This window comes from Chiloscyllium punctatum, chromosome 25 (assembly GCF_047496795.1).
Source record: "Chiloscyllium punctatum isolate Juve2018m chromosome 25, sChiPun1.3, whole genome shotgun sequence".
In the NCBI taxonomy this organism is placed as follows: Eukaryota; Metazoa; Chordata; class Chondrichthyes; order Orectolobiformes; family Hemiscylliidae; genus Chiloscyllium; species Chiloscyllium punctatum.
This window is the reverse complement of record NC_092763.1, coordinates 69,646,135-69,663,430: the sequence shown is the minus strand read 5'-3', so window position 1 is coordinate 69,663,430 and position 17,296 is coordinate 69,646,135. Positions and strand designations below refer to the sequence as shown.

Genomic DNA, 17,296 nt, shown 5'->3' with positions numbered 1-17,296 from the left:
TTTCAGGTTTCCAGCTCCTTTGCTGTGTTGTTACGCACAATCAAATGTTTTGGATGGGTTCTGGCTCTCGGTCAGGTCAGTGTTGCAACGTGGAGCCCAGCGAACATGATTCTCCCAGGACGTCGCCATCTTGGATCCTCCCCTTGAGTGAATTTTAAACAGTTTTGCACGCCTGTTAATATTTCTGACCAACCCGGGAAATGCATGTTTTCACTGATCTGGATCCAGTGTTCTAGCAAAAAGTATAAATAGGGTGGTCACCAGGTCTTTAAACTAGTGAGTCAGGAAGAAGGGAAAGGGAAAACAAAGTATGATGGTCAACAAAAAGTTAAGCAGCAGGTTAGCATGTGTGCAGGAGGGTTTACGTTTAAGGCACACTATGAAAGAAGTAAAAAGGAAAGCTAATTCGGGAGATATTATTAGAGATGTTGGAAATCATGAGGGTAAGAAAACTAGCATAAGGGCACTTTACCTGAATGCTCACGGCATTTGTAACAAGTTTGATCAGTTAACGGCACAAATCGTCGCGAATGAATATGATTTAGTAGTCATTTAGGTACAGGATGGTCATAATTGGGAGTTAAATATCCAGGTGGTGTAGCTCTGATATTCAAGGATGACGTTAGGGCAGTGCTGAGAGATTATATAGGTTCTGTGGAGAATAAGGTTTAATCCATTTGGGTGGAAATTAGAAATTCTAAGAAGAAGAAGTCCCTGATAGGCTGGTGATGATAATAACATCACTTTGGGGCAGGCAATAAACAAAGAAATAAGTAATGCCTGTAAAAATGGTACGGCAATTATCATGGATTTTAATCTACATGTTTGGGGTGGCATGGTGGCTCAGTGGTTAGCACTGCTGCATCACAGCGCCAGGGACCTGGGTTCAATTCCCGCCTCGGGCAACTGTCCATGTGGAGTTTGCACGTTCTCCCCGTGTCTGCGTGGGTTTGCTCCAGTTTCCTCCCACAGTCCAAAGATGTGTTGGTCAGGTGAATTGGCTGTGCTAAATTGCCTGTAGTGTTAGATGGATTAGTCAGGGGTAAATGTAGGGGAATAGGTCTGGGTGGGTTGCTCTTTGGAGGGTCGGTGTGGACTTGTTGAGCCGAAGGGCCTGTTTCCACACTGTAGGGAATCTAATCTAATCATGTCGGTTGGTCGAACCAGCTCGATCAAGGTAGCCTTGAGCAGGAGTTTGTTGAGTGTATCCCTGATAGTTTTTTTCGAACAGTATGTAATGGAACAGACAAGGGAGCAAGCTATCCTAGATCTGGTCCTTTGTAATGAGACAGGAATAATTAATGATCTCACAGCACCAGGGTCCCGGGTTCGATTCCAGCCTCAGGCAGACTGTCTGTGTGGAGTTCTGCACATTCTCCCCGTGTGTGCGTGGGTTTCCTCCGGGTGCTCCAGTTTCCTCCCACAGTCTAAAGATGTGCCGGTCACGTGGATTGGCCATGCTAAATTGCCCATAGTGCTAGGTGTATTAGTCAGAGGGAAATGGGTCTGGATGGGTTACTCTTCAGAAGGCTGGTGTGGACTGGTTGGGCTGAAGGGCCTGTTTCCACATTGTAGGGAATCTAATCTAATCCGTTAGGGATCCTCTTGAAAAGGGGAGAAAGTGAAGACTGCAAATATTGGAGATCAGAGTCGAAGACTGTGGTGCTGAAAATGCACAGCCGGTCAGGCAGCATCCGAGGAACAGGAGATTCGAGCATAAGCTCTTCATCAGGAATGAAGGGGTGGCCCAAGGGGGCTGAGAGATAAATGGGAGGGGGGACGGCCCTGAGGGGAAGATAGCTGAGAATGCGATAGGTGGATGAAGTTGGGGGTGAAGGTAATAGATCAGAGAGGAGGGTGGAGTGGATAGGTAAACCCATCACCTCCCACATATACCTGTACTACACCACCTCCCACCCTGACTCGTGTAAAAACAATATCCCTTATTCCCTATTCCTCTACCTCCATTGCATCTGCTCCCAGGAGGCCCAGTTCCAAAGCAGAACACACCAGATGTCCACCTTCTTCAAAGATCGCAAATTCCCCTCCGACTTGGTCGATGATGCCCTCCAGTGCAACTCATCTACTTCCCGCACCTTTGCTCTCGAACCTACCCCTCCACCCCCAACAATGACAGAAAACCCACCCCCTGGTCCTTACCATCCACCCCAACAATCTCCGGATACATTGCATTAGCCTCTGCCCTTTTCACAACCTAGAAAAAAAAGACTCCACCACCAGGGATATATTTCCCTCTCCACCCCTATCTGCGTTCTGTAAGGAGCTTTCCCTCCGCGACTCCCTTGTTAGGTCCAGGCCCCCACCAACCCACCCTCCCTCCTGGCATCTTCTCCTGCCACCTCAAGAATTGCAAAATCTGCGCTCACACTCCCCCACCTCTGTCCAATGGCTCAAGAGATTTACCTGCACTTCCACACACATGATCTACAGTATTTGTTGCTCCCGATGTGGTCTCCTGTACACTGGGGAGACAGGACACCAACTTGTGGAATGCTTCAGAGAACATCTCCAGGACATGCACATGAAACAACCCCACTGCCCTGGAATCCAATGCTTTAGATCCCCCTCCCACTCTGCCAAGGACATGCAGGTCCTGGGCCTCCTCCACTGACAAACCCTTAACTACCCTATGCCTGGAGGAAGAACGCCTTATCATCTACCTTGGGACACTCCAACCACACAGGATCAATGTGGATTTCACCAGTTTCCTCATTTCCTCCCCCCCCCGACCTTATCCCAGATCCAACCTTCCAATTTGGCACCGCCCTCTTCACCTGTCCATCTTCCTTCCCACCTATCCGCTCCACTCTCCTCTCCGATCTATCACCTTCACCCCCAACTTCATCTACCTCTCGTATTCTCAGCTCCATCCCCTTCAGTCCCACCCCACTCCCATTTATCTCTCAGCCCCCTTGGACTACCCCTTCATCCCTGACGAAAAGCTTATGCTCGAAACATTGATTCCCCTGCTCCCCGGATGCTGCCTGACTGGCTGTGCTTTTCCGCACCACACTCTTTGACTCATCCACTTGGAAAGAGCAATCACTATGATTGAATTTAGAATACAGATGGAGAGTGTGAAGATAAAATTCAACACCGATGTCCTGTGCTTAAACAAAGGAGACTGCAATAGAATGAGGGAGGACTTGGCTAAAGTAGACTGGAAACACAGATTTTATGGTGGGACAGTTGACGAGCAGTGAAGAACTTTCAAAGCAATTTTTCAAAGTGCTCATCAAAAATATATTCCAAAGAAAAGGGATAATATGCCATGGGTGTCTAACTAAATAAGAGAGGCAATCAAATTGAAAAAGAAGGCATACAAAGTAGTCAAGATCAGCAGGAAACTAGAAAATTGGGAAAACTTCTAGTCAACAGAAAGCCACAAAAAGAGCTATAAAGAAAAGTAAGATAGAACACGAGAAAAAACTAGCACAGAATATAAAGACAGCTAGCAAAAGTTTCTATAAATATGTAAAAAGAAAATGAGTGGCTAAAGTAAACATTCATCCTTCAGAGGATGAGAAGGGGCATTTAGTCATGGGGTATGATGAACTAGCCAAGGCATTGAACAGGTATTTTGTGTCGGTCTTCACAGTGGAGTACACTAATAACATGCCAGAAATTGACAAAGAGACAAAAGTAGGTGAGGACCTGGAAACAATTGTTATTATGGAAGAGGTAGTGTTGGGCAAGCTAATGGAGCTAAGGATAGACAAGTCTCCTGACCCTGATGGAATGCATCCCAGGGTACTAAAAGAGATGGAGGGAGAAATAGCAAGTCCACTGGCGGTAATTTTCCAAAATTCACTGGACTCTGGGGCAGTTCCAGCAGTTTGGAAAACAGCAAATGTGACACCACTATTTAAAAAGGGAGGTAGACAAAAGATGGGAATTATAGACTGGTTAGATTAACCTCAGTCGTGGGGAAGATGCTTAAGTCTATTACCAAGGATGAAATAGCAAGGCATCTCGATAGAAATTGTTACGTTAGGTGGACACAGCATGGTTTCACGAAGGGCAGGTCATACTTAACTAATCTTTTGGAATTCTGTGAAGACATTACGAGCAAGGTGGACAATGGGGATCCAGTGGATGTGGTGTACCTAGATTTCCAAAAGGCCTTTGACAGGCTGCTGCATAAGATAAGGATGCATGACATTACAGATAATGTGTTAGCATGGATAGAGGATTGGTTGACTAACAGGAAACAAAAAGTGGGAATAAATGAGTGCTATTCTGGCTGGCAATCAGTGACTAGTGGTGTACCTCAGGGATTGGTGTTGGGACCACAATTATTCACAATTTATATAGATAATTTGGAGTTGGGGACCACATGTAGTGTGTCAAAGTTTGCAGATGACACTAAGATGAGTGGCAAAGCAAAGTATGCAGAGGACTGTGAAACTTTGCAGAGGAACATGGATACTTTGAGTAGGCAAAGGTCTGGCAGATGGAATATGATAATAAATGTGAAGTCATCCATTTTGGTAGGAGTAACAGTAAAAAGGGTCGTTACTTGAATGGTAAAAAGTTACATCATGCTGCTATACAGAGGGACTTGGGTGTCCTTGTGCATGAAACAGAGGGTTGGTCTGCAGGTACAACAAATAATGAGGAAAACAAATTGAAGTTTGTCCTTCATTGCTAAAGGGATGGAGTTTAATAGCAGGGAGGTTATGTTGCAGCTGTACAGTAGGCTGGTGAGGCCACATGTGGAGTATTGCATGCTGTTTTGGACGCCTTACTGGCATACTAAAGGGCGTACTGGCACTGGAGGGAGTGCAGAGGAGGTTCACCTGGTTGATTCCAGAATTGAAATGGTTGGTTTATGAGGAGAGACTGAGTAGACTGGATTTTATTCATTAGAACGCAGAAGACTTATAAAAACATGTAAAATTATGAAGGGAATTAAGTTGGAAGTAGAGAGGATGTTCTACTGGCAGGTGAAACTAGGACAAGAGGGCATAGCCTCAAGATTAGAGGGAGCAGATTTAGGACTGAATTGTGAAGCCACGTCTTCACCCAAAGGGTTGTATATCTATGGAATTCCTTGCCCAGGGAAGTAGTTGAAGCGACTTCAGTAAATGTTTTTAAAGCTAAGGTAGTTTTTTCTTTGAACAATATAGGAATTAAGGGATATGATGAGAGTGTGGGTAAGTGGCGCTGAGTTCACGAAAAGATCAGCCATGATCTCATTGAATGGCAGAGCAGGCTCGAAGTCCCTGATGACCTATTCCTCCTGCTAGTTATGTTCTTATGATTTAGCCTTTGAATTTCAGTTGTATTTTATTAAATTCTCCACCTTTTTATTATTTATCACCAGGGTGACATGCTTGTTTTGCTTGCTGTTAAAGTAGTTTTCAATGGTAATTACACCGGCACCACTCCCCACCTCTTCCTCCGCTACATTGATGACTGCATTGGCGCCACCTCGTGCTCCCGCAAGGAGGTTGAGCAATTCATCAGCTTCACCAACATATTCCACCCTGACCTTAAATTTACCTGGACCATCTCTGACACCTCCCTCCCCTTCCTGGACCTCTCCATCTCCATTAATGACGACTGACTTGACACTGACATTTTTTACAAACCCACCGACTCCCACAGCTACGTGGATTCCGCCTCTTCCCACCCTACCTCTTGCAAAAATGCCATCCCATATTCCCAATTTCTCCGCCTCTGCCGTATCTGCTCCCAGGAGGACCAGTTCCACCACAGAACACACCAGATTGCCGCCTCCTTTAGAGATCGCAATTTCCCTTCCCACGTGGTTAAAGATTCCCTCCAACGCATCTCGTCCACATCCCGCACCTCCGCCCTCAGACCTCACCCCCCCCAACTGTAACAAGGGCAGAACGCCCCTGGTGCTCACCTTCCATCCTACCAACCTTCACATAAACCAAATCATCCACCGACATTTCCGCCACCTCCAAAAAGACCCCACCACCAGGGATATATTTCCCTCCCCACCCCTTTCCGCCTTCCGCAAAGACCGTTCTCTCCGTGACTACCTGGTCAGGTCCACGCCCCCCTACAACCCACCCTCCCATCCTGGCACTTTCCCCTGCCACCGCAGGAACTGTAAAACCTACGCCCACACCTCCTCCCTCACCTCTATCCAAGGCACTAAAAGAGCCTTCCACATCCATCAAAGTTTTACTTGCACATCCACTAATATCATTTATTGTATCCGTTGCTCCCGATGCGGTCTCCTCTACATTGGGGAGACTGGGCGCCTCCTAGCAGAGCGCTTTAGGGAACATCTCCGGGACACTCGCACCAATCAACCACACTGTCCCGTGACCCAACATTTCAACTCCCCCTCCCTCTCTGCTGAGGATATGGAGGTCCTGGGCATCCTTCACCGCTGCTCCCTCACCACCAGGCGCCTGGAGGAAGAACGCCTCATCTTCCGCCTCGGAACACTTCAACCCCAGGTCATCAATGTGGACATCAACAGTTTCCTCATTTCCCCTTCCCCCACCTCCCCCTAGTTCCAAACTTCCAGCTCAGCACTGTCCCCATGACTTGTCAGGACTTGTCCTACCTGCCTATCTCCTTTTCCACCTATCCACTCCACCCCCTCCTCCCTGACCTATCACCTTCATCCCCTCCCCCACTCACCCATTGTACTCTATGCTACTTTCTCCCCACCCCCCACCCTCCTCTAGCTTATCTCTCCACGCTTCAGGCTCATTGCCTTTATGCCTGAAACGTCTATTTCGCTGCTGTTTGGATACTGCCTGAACTGCTGTGCTCTTCCAGCACCACTAATCCAGAATCTGGTTTCCAGCATCTGCAGTCATTGTTTTTACCTAGTTTTCAATGGACTCCATTGAAAGTAAGCTATTGGAATGATTCATAAATGAATATTTGGTATAGTTTTCAGAGGCTATTTTTTTGCTTCCATTACCACTCCTAAAAATGTGATTGTTTGATGTAGAACCCACCTGTGTGTCAATGTGTCCTGGTTTTAAGATACCTCTCTCAAATCAGTCAATCTAGAGGGCCTCCTACCCTATTACAATTTGTTTCTAAATTGGTTATTGTTTGAGTTGCAACTTGAAGGATCTTGCAATATGACCCCTTTCACTTTGGGATTCAATGATATCGCAAGATTGAAAGCAAAAAATGATGTATCTTTCCTTACTAGGATTACAGGTAAATGTGCATTTTCACAAAAAGATCTGTTTCTTAATTTTCCCCCCATTCTGTCACATTTACTCCCCTCTTATTACAAACACATTTTTACTTCAGTGACTGCAAACTTCTGATGACTCACCATTGAGATGATGCTTCATGTACAATTCAGATGATTAATGTTGGTAGGCTGTTTGATTGTGAATGAAGCAGGAATCGTACCTAATGTTTTATTTTCCTCCACTAATTTCCTAACCCAGGACCGCGAAGACACCCTTACCTTCTGCCCCTTTGCTGAAATCCATGAATGCTGTATAGATTAGGATAAAATTTGAGAGTTTTCTGGTTTATGTGACTCAGTCTCAGACTATTTAAGAAGTGATCAAGAAATGAAGTTTATATGTTTAACTTTTTTTATTGCTTTCATTAGATTGTCATTTGGAGAAACTGCCCATGAGACCGCAAGACCGAGCACGTGTTATTGATGCATCCAAGCATGCTCATAAGTTCTGTAATATTGAGGAAGATGAGAGCATTTATCTTCGACGGTAAGTTGGCTGTGTCTTTTTGGGTAGTGGTAATGTTCTTTGGGTAGTTGAAAATAAAAGTGTCTACACTTGAATCAACAGTGAACTGTTGCAGTATGACAGATTCCTGGGCAAAAGATTTTACTGTCTGCTGTGAAGTGGTATTGCCCTCAGAAAAACATCACTTTATGATTTAATTATAAAAGAAATCATCTGTGATGCAGGCACTTGAGTAGCTAAGGTTATGAAGAGAGATTTGCAAGATCTTCTTCATATAAAGAAGTCTTAAGAGATAACTAACCAGCACATATGGTTGTGAGTAATTGAATTGCAGAAGTAATTTCCATTTCTTTCATTACTTTCTTGAAACAAGTCAGGGTCATGTTACAAGTTATGTGCAAATGTGAATTCTGAATGAGTCTGATCGGTTAAAACATTCATCGTTTTATTCTTCCTGTTTGTAGGCCACAAGGAATAGAAAAACAATTCAGGAAAAAATGTGGAAAGTAAGTACCTGTCATTTAGTTATAATTGAATCATTTTTGTCAGTCCAACAGTGGTGTTGCACATGGGGAGTTGAGATCAAGTGCGTTCGGAAATAAAATGGGATCAACAGTGGTGGCTCTCTGGTTTAAAGTGCTACACTCTTGGGGAATAGCACTGTCATGGTAGTGACAATTTTATAAGCTTAAGAAATGTTGAAGTTTCATGAAAGCAGCTTTAACAATGGAAGAAATAGTAAGACTCTGTGACAAGCAAATGAAATTTAAGGCAAGATGATACTGTTAATTTTAATATGTGTGAAAAATTAGCAGAAAATTACTTGTTCCAAGAATTGAAAGTAACAACGTTTTTATTTTCTAATGGAAGATGTCAAATAAAATGGTTCCCTTTTAAACTGTGAGAACACTAGTAGCCATGACTGTTGAGGTCATGCAATCTGGAGGAGGCTGATGAATGTAGAATTGAATTATCAGCAAACAGTGGGTTTGAGAAAGTGTTATGTTTATCTTTTTCACAGTTCTCAATATGTTTCATTTATAGTGACTTTGACAACCATTCTATGTGGTTAAAAATCTTTTATTTCGAGAGAAATGTAAGATATAGCTGGATACTAATGAGAAGTTATGGATATAAATTAAGAGAAATAGGGAGCAATTTCCAAAGCATGTGGTGGAATAGGGGGTTGAAGGGAGAGAAAGGGGAATATTCTACAAATACTGAATTCTGTAAAATGTTCGTGGTAGCACCCTTTATCAAAAGGCTTTGCATTCAAGCTGCATTGCAAAAACAAGGGCATTTCATCTAGTTGAGTGCAGCACTTAGGTATTGCTTTGTGGAAGGAGTCATTTTTGGATGAGAGATAAAATAGACAACCTCTCCTCCTTGCATGGGTGGATGTAAACTTGGATCTTTCGGATGTACATTTATCCCTTGGCTGCAGTTACTTTTATCAAAGTCAAAGTTGTTTAGCTTTTCTCGTTGTTTGTGGAACCTTGGCACTTGCCAAATGCCTGCACATTTGACGACATGAAATTGATTGTGAAGCATTTCGAGATGTCCAAAACATGTGAAATTCACTATTTAGTTGCACGTTCTTTTCAAGAAGAAACTAGATAGTTAAGACTTTAGTTTTAGTTGGAAGGATTTGATTGGAGTTTATATGGAAGTATCACTATTTGTATTCAGGCATTTCATGTTTCTGTGCACTGGCTACTCTTCTTGGAATAAATTATAGATTGCTGAGAATAAATTGACTTCCAACCTAAATGTCATTACCGTTACCCACTGAGCAATTAGATGAAATATTGCACTATCTTTAACTATGTTTTAAAAATAAAATGAGTCAAGATTTCTGTTCAGTTGTACAGGGTTTTTTTTTGTCTCAGTTTTTCTTAAGTTGATGAAACTTGTGCAAAGGATCTCAAAATTTTAGGTGCAGCTTAAGTGTGATCTTACATGCCAGGTGAGAAAGCGTTCTATAAGGAACCAGCCCTGTGACCAAAGCCCTATATTGGATTAAATACCATTTGAATTTCCACTAATAGCCGCAGCTTGCAGGCCTCCAAGGAAGACCTAAATGCTAAGCTTTCTTTTTAAATGCATGGACACTGAAAAAAAAACTTTTTAAAAAGCTTTTTAATATGATTTTACTTGAATCTATTTAGAAACTAGCAGCTGGTTTTATTTAATTACCTTTCAGTTATTTAAAATCAGGTTACTCGTGGTGGCCTAGACAGTTTGATCAAATTGCTTTTTTCTTGTGATAAACCTATTTTAACTGCTTTATATAAATGACTCCAGGGTTCTTTAAAAATCAGTCAGAAACATTGCCCAACTGCAATGGAACGTAGCAGTCTGTGTGTTTAGTGATATGCAAATGAATTTGAGGAGAAAAAATGTAAGGAAGACTAAAATCCAGTGCAACTTACGTCAGGACAGTCAGTTACACCCAAGGCTGAAACTCTGCTGCATAGCCTGTCAATTTTTTAAGTGGAAAGTTAGAATTTCACCATTTTCATTTGGATAAGAATGAATTAGGCTTGACAACTGGAAGTTTTGAGCGAGATGCATATATGAAGAAGCGAAATAGGCGAAGGAGGGCATATTTAGAGTGCATGATGAAAACAAAAAGCAAGTACAGGGTAATAATAACAATGAAATAACTCCTAGTGCTGAAAAGGTGGAGGCTTGATGGATGAAAAGAATGGCCTTTTAGGTAAAAGGCTTTCTCTTCTATTTTATCTGGGGTTGTGCATAAGCTAGAATATTATCCTGAGAATTAAGAACAGCATTCAACTCCTAGACTGCTTTGAATTTTGGAAAGTTTGAAGTTATATTTTATGGTTTTCATAATGTCATAGAGGCACGGAAACCGACCCTTCGGGCCAACCAGTCCGTGCCAATCATGATCCCAAACTAAACTAATCCCACCTGCCTGTTCCTGGCCCATATCCCTCCAAACCTTTTCTATTCATGTATCCATCCAAATGTCTTTTAAATATTGTAATTGTACCCACAACCACCATTCCCTCAGGAAGTTTATTCCACATGCAAACCATCCTCTGTGTAAAAGAAATTTGCCTCTTCCGTCTATTATAAATGTCTCTCCTCTCTCACCTTTAAAAGTCTTAGTCTTGAAATTCTTCAATTTGGGTAAATGACAACTACCATTAACTCTATCTATACCTCTCATTATTTTATAAACTTCTATAAGGTCACCTTGCAACTGCCCACACTTGAGTGAAAAAAGTCCCAGCCTATCCAGCCTTTCTTTTATAACTCAAATCTTCCATACCTTGCAACATCTCTTCTGAACCCTCTCCAACTTGATAATATCCTTCCTATATCATGGGTGAACAGAACTGAACACAGTATTCCAGAAGAGGCCTCCCCAATGTTATTTGTAACCTCAACATAACATCCCAACTGCTATACTCCAAGGACTGAGCAATGAAGGCAAGCATGCCAAATGCCTTTTTAACCATCATATCTACGTGTGACGCAAACTTTAAAGAATTATGTACCTGCATCCCTGGGTCCCTCTGTACTAAAACACCACCCATTAATTGTATAAGCCCTACCCTTGTTTGTTGTACCAAAATGCAATACCTTGAACTTCTCCAGATTGACCTCCATCTGCCATTGACCCATTTGATCAAAATCCTTCTGTAGTCTTAGAAACCTTCTCCACTGTCTACTAGTCCACCAATTTTGGTGTCATTCGCAAACTTACTAACCATGTCCTCTATCTTCTCATCCAAATCATTTATATAAATTACAAACAAAGAGGACACAGAACCAATCCCTGTGGAATACCGCTGGTCACAGGCTTCCAGTCCGAAAAACAACCCTCCACCATTACACTCTCTCCTGTCATTAAACCGATTATGTATCCAATTGGCAAGCTCACCCTGAATCTCATGTGACCTAACTTTACTAATTAGTCTACCATGTGGAACCTTGTCAAAGGCTTTACTAAAATCCAAGTAAACAACATCTGTCATCATCAACCTTTTTGGTAACCTCCTCAAAAAACTCAATCGAGTTTGCGAGACACTATTCTCCTCACACAAAACTATGCTGATTATCCCTAATCAGTTTTTGCATATCTAAATGGCCATAAATCCTATTTTTTATAATAATTTCCAACAATTTACCCACAACCAAAGTCAGACTCACATGTCTGTAGTTCCCTGATTTCTCCTTACAATCTTTCTTAAACAAAGGTACAACATTAGCCACCCTCAAGTCATGAGGCACAACCACCTGATGAAGGAGCAATGCTCCAAAAGCTAGTGCTTGCAAATAAACCTGTTACACTATAACCTGGTGTTGTGGGATTGTTAAATTTCTGGAAGGGGTCTTGTAATTTCCTATCTTCCTTTCCACAGCATTCTGGGATACATTAGATCAGGTTGTGGAGATTTATCCACCATTATATCCTGAGACCTCTAGAACTTACTCTTCTGTAATTTAAACTGTTTTTAAAACATGAAAGTTTATTGAATTATTAATAAAAGTTACAGTGAATTTGTTCATCAGATTATAAGATTTCAAAGGCAGTTGAAATGGTCCCCTTTGCAAGGTTAAAAGGGTAGTGCAGGAAGCAAGCTCATTTTAAGCTCCTGCATTTCAAGAATCAAGTCAAATGAGTAGTAGAATGAAAACAATGTGACTACATAAAGTCTTTTCAACATTGTGAAGCTTCAAAAAAGTTTAATATCACAGCAGGCAAAAATAATCCAAAAAGTGCCTGTGGTATAATACATTCCTTAATGTTTAGGAACTACAAAAGGAATTTTTCTTCAATGTCAAGAGTTATTTAGCCCACCTCATTTGTAAAATACATCTGTTGTGTTTGATTTATTTCATTCCTTGGATAGAAGGAGGAAACATTTGAAGAGATGATGACCAAAATAAACAGTTAAATTGGAATTTCTTGATTTTGTTTAATGGAAGTCTTGACGTTAAATTGTTAACAGTAAAGGAATGTTTGGCCCATGACAAACCTTTATTAAATCATTTCAGTTTTTGACAGTGTTGACCTGCCCTTTTATTTTAAACTGTATTTTCATGTTTATAGCACTTTATTTTTGCTGTGCGTGCTTCAGTTGTTTACATGAAACCACACCATGTTCCTTTCATAACCAGCTGAAAAATTCTGAAAGAAGCAGTAGAATTTTGAGAATAAACTGTAAGGAGGCGATTATAAACTTTTAATTTTCTTTTGATTATTTAAGATTTTAATTATCTTTTAGCTGTTGATTTAAAAGATGTACTGTCTTTTCTAAGTATTTAGTTTATTTTTGAAATTTCACACACTTAAGGCTTCTAGATATTTGTTTATCTCTTAGTTGTTAAAAAACCTGGAAAAGTGTAATCACTGTGCAACTTTGCAGATGTGGACTGCTCCTCTTTTATCAGCATCAACAGAAGAATACTCCCGTTACATTTATTGTAGATGGTGCTTTGGTGAAGTTTGGACAAGGATTTGGCACCACGAGTATTTACAGCCAAAAGCAGGAACCACCAAAGAAGGTAATCCTTTAAAAATAAGGGAGAAATGTTGAATATTTATTTATTGCAATTTTCTGTCAACTGTTCAGACAATTAAAGGGTCACCTAACATCAACATTTATTTTCAGTAGAAAGCTGAGATGTGGATAATAGACGAATAAAGGAAAGAAATATCCCAAAATAGTTTAATGTTGTTCTCGCAAAGAAGATACTAAAGATTAGATTAGATTCCCTACAGCGTGGAAACCGGCCCTTTGGCCCAACAAGTCTACACCAACCCTCTGAAGAGTAACCCTCCCAGTCCCCATTTCCCTCTGCTAATGCACCTAACACTATAGGCAATTTAACATGGCCAATTCACCTAACCTGCACATCTTTGGATTGTGGGAGGAAACCGGTGCACCCGGAGGAAATCCATGTAGACACGGGAAGAATGTGCAAACTCCACACAGACAGTCGCCCGAGGCTGGATTCAAACCTGGGCCGTTGGTGCTGTGAGGCAGCAGTGCTAACCACTGAGCCACCGTGCCGCCCTAAAGTGACTAACCCAGTAAAATATGTGGATGTATATTATCCATTATTAATCTCGAGACCCTGGTAATGTCCTCAGGAGCCAGGGTCAAAACCTGCCATGGCAGATGGTGGAATTAAATCCAATGCAAATCTGGAATTAGGAGTTTAATAACAACAATGAAACCAATTCTAAATGTTAGAAAAACTCATCTTGTTCACTGATGTTCTTCAGGGAAGATAACTACCATTCTGAACTGAACAGAATTGAATTAGGTTTATTGTCACATGTACTCACATGAGTACATGAAAAGTTTCCAAGTGGCCGCTTATGGCACCATCTTACGTATGGAACCTAAGGTACAAAGCAGAAAAATAAGGAAAAGAAGAGTTTAAAAAGTTAACCATTACAGTCCTCCTTGCTAAAAAATGCAAAAACAAAGAAACACAGTTAACAGTTGAACACCATAATCCGTAAGTGCTTGGCTGTCCTGGCACGCCTTGCAAGGGCTCAACCTCTCCAGCTTTGGGCTCAGGCTCGACCTTGACCTTGCCCCTGTCGCCACCAGCTGCCTCCGACTGCCTGTTCCTGCTTTCCCTGCTGCCGCCAGGATTTGCTTGCTCCCGCATTCCTGCTGGATTCCCACGCTGGTACCATTCTGGACATCGAAGAAGCCATGATGCTGCTGAATGCCAGAGTTCTGTGTGGGTGTATCAGCCACTTTACAACTGACTGCCAAAACCCCCAGCTGCTGTCGCCACCGCTGTCTCCATGACTGAGCTTCCAATCTCCCCCCCCCCCCACCAAAGGTAAGTAAATAAAAGAGAAACTTCTTTAAAAATTAAGAGGAGCAATTTGAGGAGACAAGCTCTGGCTCAGGAGCCTGCCACCACCATCTTGGGACGCCTGGTCTGGCCTACATGTGGTTCCAGATCCACAGCAGTGTAGTTGACTCTTAATTGCCTTTTGGGCACTTAGGGATGGGCAGTATGTGCCAGCTGAGCCAGTGACACACATACATCCCACATCCTGTGAATCAATTTAAAAAATGGAAATTGACTTTTTGGTTCTAAATAACATTTTCGTGAAATGTGAGAGTCGTTAGAAAGACCAAGGTTTGTTGCCCACCCCTCATGTCCCCTTAACGTGCTGTGGAGCTTCCTTCTTGCACTGCTGCAGTTCAATCGTTCTCAAAACTCACTGAGGCTCTGTGGAGGTTTTCCAGGTGGTCTTTAAAATAAGTGTTTGAGAGGCAATCAGGGACATCAAGTAAAAATCAGTTGGCTATCATGTCATTCATTAGCAACAAGTATGTAAACTTCTGCATTTTTGTCTGAAACATCCTGTTCAGAGATGTCATGACCCACCTCTGGAGAAGGTGGGACTTGAACCCAAACCTCTTAGCTCAGTGTTAAATACAGTACTACTGCACCAGAAGAGCCCTGCAACGCTTTGCATTACCATTGATAATTGTGATCGACCAGTGATTACCCATGACTGTTCTAATCACCTGATTTCCAACCATCACTGCCATGATACAGGAATGTTTCAAAAGCTCACAAATGTGCTGCTGTAACTGATCCACATTAAGCACAGCGTGACTTGCCACTGAACCACTGACAAGTTTGACATGTATTTCTTGTATATCTTTTATAAATACTTTTCTATGAGCATGTGCAGCGGCAGGAAAAAGTGCACAGTGATTTGGCTACAGCAGCCAAAGCAATAGGAAAATATCTTTTTCCAAATATCAAGCAGCCAAAGAAACTGACCTGCATATTTCCTTAGAATAGTCTGAAGTAATATTACGTTCTGTGTATTTAAATAGAAGTGTTATAATGAAGTATTATGATTTTGGATTGGGGTCTGTAACTATTAGTCCATTTAAACAGAGGTTCTTCAACCAAAACAGTGTGAGTGCTACAATCCCTGACTTAAGTTCAGCAATTCCTCTAGCTGGGAGCTTATCTCAATATTGTGAAGGAGGAGTAATTATCTGCACTACTTCCCCATCCCTTACTGAACTCCACAGTTTTGATGTTGGCCTCCATGGTTATGTTGAACCATTGATGGAATTCTCGTGGATCTTTCAGTCTCATTTTTGATATAATGAAAACATACCCTTTTTTACAATACAATAGCTAATTTTTTTCATTGTAAAGTATTCTTGCACTTGTTTGTTTTCTTTCTTAATCAAATGGTAATGCAGCACACTATAACTACAACCTGCAGATCCCGACGCATCTTGTCCATCAGAGTCCGTTACCCAGCTTCGTGGAGGTTATTACAGTGAAACCTGATTTTATTGTAACCTGGTGGTGTTTTTTTTTTCATCTTTTCAAGCCGGAGATTCTAGATAGCTGTCCTTTATTTTTGTCTTTCCTCTTTACCCAAGAGTTTTGAAAGCAACCATAGCCTGGCCATCACCATGTGATGGCTGAGCTTACCTCACGGAGCAGATATTGAACTTGTGAACACGGTGGTGTCAATGCCATGTAACGCCTGTCCCTGTTGAGAGTTTGGAAGAACTCTTAGGTTCAACAGAAGGTCAAGCATTTGAGAACAGCAATTACTTGCATTTGCGTAATGCCTTTAACAACCTCAGATGCTTCAGAGGCATAAATGGACATTGGGCTGAATTTTCCCATTTTCAGTTTTTGTTTTCTCAAGTGAGATTCATGGTGCCTAGTCTGCAGTGGCTCATAGAGATTTTTCTCTCTAAATATTTTGATTTTCTCCTGTATAATGTAACTGGACTCTTTTGGTGCATTTTGTCGGAAGTGGGTACTACAGATGCTGGAGATTAGAATCAGTAGCTGAAAAGGTGTTGCTGGAAAAGCGCAGCAGGTCAGGCAGCATCCAAGGAGCAGGAAGAAGGGCTCATGCCCGAAACGTCGATTCTCCTGCTCCTTGGATGCTGCCTGACCTGCTGCGCTTTTCCAGCAACACATTTTCAGCTCTGATCTCCAGCATCTGCAGTCCTCACTTTCTCCTCCGATTAGAATCAGTATTAGGCTGACATTCCTGATGAAGGGTTTTTGCCTGAAAAGTCTATTTTCATACTCCTCGGCTGCTGTCTGACCTGCTGTGCTTTTCCAGCACTACTCTAATCTTAACTATTTGGTGCACTTTGCCCATCCATTTGTTCAAGAGTCGAGGTGGATATGCTTGCCATTGCTCGAACCATCCACCACTCATACCTCTGCCATATTTAAAGTCAGTAGTAACAAATCACCAGATTATAGTCCAACGGTTTATTTGAAATCACAAACTTTCAGAGCACTGCTCCTTCATCAGGTCAAGTCACTTCTCCTAATGAAGGAGCAGCTCTCCCGTAAGCTTGTGACTTCAAACAAACCTATTGGACTGTAACCTGGTGTTGTGTGACTTCTGACCTTGTCCACCCCAATCCAACACTGGTGTCTCCACATCATGGCCATACTTAAAGCCCAGCTGCACACTCCATAAGGTGCTGCAACAAAGGAACTGTCCTTCACATGATCGTCATTGAAGGTATGGCCCAGAAAGCAAAGCCCACTCCTCATTTCACAGATGGGGATGTGGAGGTGTTAGT

The 17,296-nt window shown here is 42.1% G+C and overlaps 1 protein-coding gene across 1 annotated transcript in view; it reads left to right on the top strand.

The window, feature by feature from the left end:
* Positions 1-17,296, top strand: part of steep1 (STING1 ER exit protein 1) — a 58,644-nt gene that overhangs the window by 15,985 nt on the left and 25,363 nt on the right. The window contains exons 2-4 of the mRNA XM_072595493.1: positions 7,595-7,712; positions 8,156-8,197; positions 13,094-13,232. Of these exons, the coding sequence (XP_072451594.1) occupies positions 7,595-7,712; positions 8,156-8,197; positions 13,094-13,232 (299 nt within the window). The remainder of the gene's footprint in view (positions 1-7,594; positions 7,713-8,155; positions 8,198-13,093; positions 13,233-17,296) is intronic.